The 6,056-nt window shown below is 56.7% G+C and overlaps 1 protein-coding gene across 2 annotated transcripts; it reads right to left on the bottom strand.

Moving 5' to 3' along the window:
* Positions 1-277: 277 nt before the first annotated feature.
* On the bottom strand, positions 278-5,667 carry Vax1 (ventral anterior homeobox 1). Of its 2 annotated transcripts, none has more exons than XM_027930429.2 (3): positions 5,427-5,667; positions 4,157-4,344; positions 278-319 (listed from the first exon to the last, which is right to left on the bottom strand). In XM_027930429.2, exons 1-3 carry the CDS (start codon positions 5,665-5,667, stop codon positions 278-280), a joined length of 471 nt encoding a protein of 156 aa, XP_027786230.2. The 2 variants fall into 2 exon arrangements, with proteins under 2 accessions (XP_027786230.2, XP_027786229.2); XM_027930428.3 differs by lacking the exon at positions 278-319 and adding an exon at positions 1,823-2,392.
* Between the last annotated feature and the right edge of the window lie 389 nt (positions 5,668-6,056).

Below are 6,056 nucleotides of genomic sequence, written 5' to 3'. Positions count from 1 at the left end.
ATGCCAGGAGTTCAGGGTACCAATCACAGGGCCCCTGTACTTCAGGGGCTGCCACCCTCGGCCCTTGGAGTCCCTACACAGAGTCTCATCGTTTGCTAGGTCTTCTTTTTCATCTTCTTTTTGTTTTTGTTTTTGTTTTTATCCTTCAAATATAAGACAAAAAATACACCTTATTTATCATCATAGATATATATATTTCACTCTCACCACATAAATACAAAACATCCAAATATCCAAAACATTCAGAACAAAGTTAGTAGCCAGGATTCAGTGACACCTACCCGCGTTTGAAACGTTCATTATTTTCTCCACTATTTGCCTAAGGGGGGAAAAGAAAAGGAAGAAAGAAAGAAAGAAAGAAAGAAAAAGGATGGTGGGGGGAGCTTCCGACGTAAATAATTTACAATAAAGTTACTATTTTTAAAATGTTTTGCGTTCGCTTCGGATCGGTGAATACATTCTAGACACTGCGGCAACTCGCGGGCTGGGTCTGTGATTTTGGTTAAAATGCGGGTGGCTATGACTGTGGGGACTGTCGCTGCTGCGAGGGGTGAGGCCGCGCCAGCGCCTGGCGGTCGCGGTGCTGACTTGGGACCACTGAAGCCCTGGGGTTAGGGTGCGGGAGGGGATGCCTTTCCTCTCAGCCACGCAGGGAGCCTTCTGGACAAGGAGACAAGCGACAGAGGCCAGACAGCCCGGAGATCCTGGCTGCGTCCCTACCTCCTCTTCCGCAAAATCTGCTCTGAGATCCAGGCGTTTCCTGGATTGAAAGGTTTTGTGAACCCGAGAATCTGGGAGAGGAGGCAATGGGTGTTGATTCGTTTCCAAACCCAGCAATTCTGCCCTGAGCCACGCGTCTGGGGGACGGTGGGGCGAAGCGCTGGCGACCCGGCTACTGCTCTCTCCCAGAGGAGCGGGAAGCTATCGGCCACCGCCCCGAACAGCCTGGGAGAAAAGATTGGAAATTTTCTTTCATTAGCGGCGTTTACTTTTCTTTTGCTTCCCCCGCCCCAAATTTTTTGTTTAAAATCACAACACTGGGAACTTTGATTTTGCATTGCCCCATGGCGCATTTCCTGTCCTGAATTTTCTTACCCCTTCCAAACGCCATTATTATCAGTATTTAAAAACTGGTTCCACTTCATCTGGTTTTACGTAGTAATTACTCTTTATTGCTGATTAGATTAAATTTATTACCACCATGCCTACCATGATGCTCTATTTATTGTTTCCTGGGGTTAAGGGAGACCGTGATTGGAGTTTTCCTAAAGGGGAGAAAACTCAGCGGGATGTGTCTCGCCAGGAAGCTGAGTGTGCACCGACTATCCAAAGAGGTCTGCAAAGTGGGGCCCAAGGACTTCCAAAAGCCCTAATTTCTCTGGCAAGAGGAAGGAGCTGTCCTCCTTTTTGGTCTTAAGAAACCTGCAAGCTTCTTCATTTGCGTGCAGAATTCCTCTTTCGAATATTCATAGGAATAATTCGCTCGGAGGCCCGATCTAGACCAGGTGTCCTGTGCCGTGGACTGTCTCTTCCCTCCAGGGCGGGGCATTGGTTGGCTAATTCGGGCATTTCCCCCAATTCTTTGGATCACTCCTGGATTCAGAAAGAAGTTTGAGGGGCGGGAACAGGAAGGAAAGGTAGAGGGGGAAAATAGCCTAAGTGAGATGAAATTGGTCGCAGAGCCCGTGGGATAGATGAGCTGTCAGAGGCCTGGTGGGAGCCAGGAGGCCTGCACAGGAGCCCTGGGCGCCTAACGCGCTAGAGTCCATAAATAATCACCACAATAGATACTATAAATATAAATACAGGGAAACACTTAAAATCAGTCCAGCGCTTTTTTCTCGGCCCCTTCTTTATTGTTGGTCCGGGAGTAAGGCTCGAAGGCCGAGGAGCTCAGATATCGGGCGGAGAGTTCTTGCAAATTTCCGGCTAGCGAACCAGCCATTGTCAATGGGGCGGAGGACAGGCGGCTGGCGACCGAGCCAAGCAGCGAGGGCACCGGCAGACTGAAGAGGCCGTGGCCGGCGGCCGGCGCTCCCGCGTGCAGTCCCCCGGGCCCGGCGGGCCCCGGCCCGGGAGCGCCGCCCACAGCCGGCGGGTGCTGAGATGTGGCGCTCGCGGGGCCTGGGGCGGCGGCGGCGGCTGCCGAGCTGGCCGCGGCGCCCGCGCCCAGGGCGGGTAAGCTAGGCCCGCGCAGCGCAGACCCGAGAGCGCCCGTGGCACACGGTGGCAGCAGCGCGGGCAGACCAGGCGGCGACAGCAGGCGGCCCTGCTCCAGCAGCCGCAGCACGCTGCACGTGGCCGCGGTCTCCGATACCACCGAGCGCAGCTCCGAGTCCTTGCCCTGGTCCTTCTTCTGCTTGGTGCGCCGGTTCTGGAACCAGACCTTCACCTGCGCGCGGGGACGCGGAGAGGGTGGGAGAGAGGAGTAAGGAAGACAAGCGTCAAAGGGAGCGGGCTCCTGGGGCGCGAGGGCTCCTGGGGCCCTCCCCCTGCCCCAGCCCTAGCCACAGCCCCACCCCGAAGCCCGAGAGGTCCGGGCACCCGAGCTGCGGGGGAAGCTGGCGCCACCACGAGGGGAACACAGCTCTACTGGGCTGCGCTTCCGGGTCACGGAAGCAGGCCCGGGCCGGGGCCGTTTAAAAAAAACCAAAGTGATAAAAATGTTCACAACCAGAAGGGATTTCACTGGGCTGCCGCCCTACCCCCAGCAGGATTGGGGGCTCACAGACATGTGAATCAGCTCAGCCTGAGAGCCCGAATTTCAGGTAAATGCTGTGAGGCCTTAGGCATGCAATGCTAGCGGGAAGCAAGGAGGATGGGGAGGAGTGTTTTTGGCCTTCCTGGACCAGGCCCCTGGCCCAAGGCTCAAATTTAGCTCCAGAACTGCTACTCTTGTTGAAGGCTGTAAAGCCTGCTTTTGGGTTAAGAACTGACCAAGAACTAACAGCAAGCAGGAAAAGGGGCTCTAGGTGAAATAATTTGGGTGAAGAAGTATTTTACAGGCCAAACTTTCTCCACTTTTTATCACTGCCAGCTGAGTTGGAAGGTCTGCATGTTACTTTTAATCTATCATTCCTGTTGCTCTCCATCATGAACTTTGAAATCATGGGAAGAAGACCAGAGACTGAGATAGACTACTACCCTACCCCAACCTCCCAGCTCACTTCCTCTTCTTCTGCCCTTCTTCTGGCCTAGTGGTTACCTAGAATAGAATGTAGCAGCTATATGGAAAGGCTACCCTGTCTAGATTAATAAATTATGATGCCAATTAAACCTCTAAAAGAACATCCCATCTATTCTATCCTCAGTCCTCAAGAGTTCCTCCAAAACTCCAGGCCTAAAATGCTCCCACCTACTTCAGAGGTGAGCATAGGGAAAGGACTTGTCATCAGAAAGAAGACTGCCTTAGTAGGTCAAACTGGTAACATGGCCTGGTCAGCCCCAAAACGGCCTTTGCAGGACAAAGCTCTCAACTCTACAGTGACTCTAGGCCCAGAATTCACAAGGCCAGCTTCAGGGACAACATATGGATTCGATGTAAAGAAGACCTAAAGACAGTCAGCAGTGCTAGCTCCCTGGACCGACCCTAGATCTATCTGCTACCCTTCCCATACCTCACCCCACTGGCACAGCAGGCAGAGCCTCCTAGCAGTTCAGAGTGGTTTTCATCACTGTGTCCAGAACAAACACAGGGCCAGGGCAGACAAATTTGCACAGGCAGGTCTCTGGGAGTTGCACACCTTTCTGCAAAATGGGTTTGAGAGTGGTGTAAAGCCCCTGACACAAAGTGGTCAGTGACTGGAAATCGGGCCAATAATGGAGTGCCCAAATAGGCAAAAAGTCGGTCTTTATAGAGTAGAAGTAAGAAACAAATTCTTAAGACTGGGAACCAATAAGAATTCCTAAAGGACAAGATTTGGTGCTGCCTGGGCCAGTCCAAGGTGCGCAAGGTTTGGGGATGCAGAGGGAAAAGGACGACTTGTAGAAGGGGAGGAAGCCTCTGCCCTTTCTCCTCCATTGGCCCATCTCCTCTACTTCCCCTGGGAGGTTCTGTCCAAAGTCAAATTGGGTAGTGGGAAAGAACAAGCTGGGGAGGGGGGGTGGATGGGAGGGAGCCTGCTGCAGAACAGTGCGCAGCCTGGCTGCCTAGTACCTGGGTTTCAGAGAGGTTGAGCTGCCGGGCGAGCTCTGTTCTCTCGCGGCCCACCACATACTGGCAGCGCTGGAACTCCATCTCCAGCCGGTAGAGCTGCTCCGCCGTGAAGGACGTTCGTGTCCTCTTGGGCCGGTCCAGGTCCAAGCCTTTAGGCAGGATGATCTCTCGGATGGACCCCTTGGCATCTGGGGAAGGGGAAATGTCAGGCATCAAGAACCCTCCCCTCTCCTTCCGCCTTCTTAGCCAAAGCTGGCCAGAGGACACAGTACCCAGTAGTCTGAGGGGGGTGAGGGTGCGGCCACAGCCGGGAATCAAAGGCACCGTGTGTTTATGCGGGGCAAAGGAGCTAACTCCACACCACTGACAAGAGGAGGGACCAGACTTCGTCTATATAGAGCCCTCCAGACAAGGGAGGGGGAAAAAATCAATTCCAAATAGACTGATGTTCCTTCTGGCCTAGGGGACCTCGGCTGCGCGACCCGGGTTCCCTGTAGGCTGAGGGTGCCTTCACTGACCGGCCCAGGTCCTGCGGGCATCAGGCTGTGGAGCAGCCTGCGCTCCAGAGCTCCAGAGGTCCCCACCCCCACCCCGGGTCTCTGGCCCTCCGGAGTTCGGGCGGCGGAAGGAGGAGGGAGGGAATCCCGGCCCGCGGGGCCTGGCTATCTGCTGGCGGGGGCGGCGCCGGCCCGAGGCCGGGCTTCGCCGCCGCCACTGCCGGGACTGAGCGCACGCTGCGCCCCAAGTGAGGCCGAACCAAGCCCTAAGTGGACAACCGCAGCCCTGCAACCCAGCTCGGCCGATTTTCCTGGCCACGGCGGCCAGGCCCGGAGCGCAGCGCCTAGGCCCTCGGCCCAGCGCGCCAACTGGCCGGCCGAAGCCCGCGCTCCCTGGGGTGTGCTCAGCCTGCTAGGGCGCAGGAGCCTGCAGGCCAGCTCTCTGCAGGTCCTCCAGCTCTTAGGGCGCGCTCACATCCTCCCGGAGTTCCCAGGTCGGAGGCCGCAGCCTGGTGGCCGGCCTCGTCCGCTCAGCCCCTCGGCTCTCTCGGCAACCTGGCCGGCGGGGCCCCTCCGAGTCCCCTGGAGAGCGCGCTGGTGAGCCCCAAGCTCAAGTCCCAAGCGGCCGGCCGCACCCTGGCAGGGAGGGCCAGCAACTTTCTACGAAGTCCCAGCCAGCAACCCCTCCCGCCGGCCGTGGTCGGTGGCGGCGCGCTGCTCGGGGCCTGAAGTCGCCCCCAAAGAACGCGCCCAACAGCCCGGCCCATCCCTACCTCGGACCAGGATCCGGCGGCAGTAATCCGGGTCCGCTGCGGAATTGGATTTACTTTTGTTACAATCTTCCGCAGCGCCCGACGCGGAAAAGGCGCCCTGCGGCTCCTTGAGGAAGGCGGCCGGGAGGTTCCCCTCCGCGCCCTTGATCTCGCGGCTCTCCTTATGCGTGTTCTTCGAGACCCGGGCGGCCTCGGTGTCCGAGTGGCACCGGACGTCCATTTTGTCTGGTTTCCCGAACATAGGCAAAACGCACAGAGAGAGGGAAAAAAAAAAAGAATAATAAAAAAAAAAAAAACGAAGAAAGAAAGAAAAAAAAAGGAGAAAGGAAAAAAAAAAAAGAAGAAGCAGAAGGGGACAAAACCCCTACAACGCAGCCGCTAAGCTCAGTCTGGAGAGAGGCAAGCGGCAAGAATGAATGTCCCCGCGGGGCGGCTTCGGCGGCCGCCGGCAGGTCAGCGGCTACGGAAGAGTGGCGCGCTCCCAGAGAGGCGGCGGGTCTGGTCCAGGATCCCGGTGCAGCCGCGGCGAGGCCGCTTCGTCAGCGCCCGCGTCTTCTGAGCACGTCCAATGTCCCCAGCCTGGCGATCAGGTAGCGAACAGCGCAACTCCGAAATGCTGCGGCTCCCGCC

The sequence above is a fragment of the Marmota flaviventris genome, chromosome 4 (genome assembly GCF_047511675.1).
Source record: "Marmota flaviventris isolate mMarFla1 chromosome 4, mMarFla1.hap1, whole genome shotgun sequence".
In the NCBI taxonomy this organism is placed as follows: Eukaryota; Metazoa; Chordata; class Mammalia; order Rodentia; family Sciuridae; genus Marmota; species Marmota flaviventris.
This window is presented reverse-complemented; position numbering and strand designations above follow the sequence as displayed.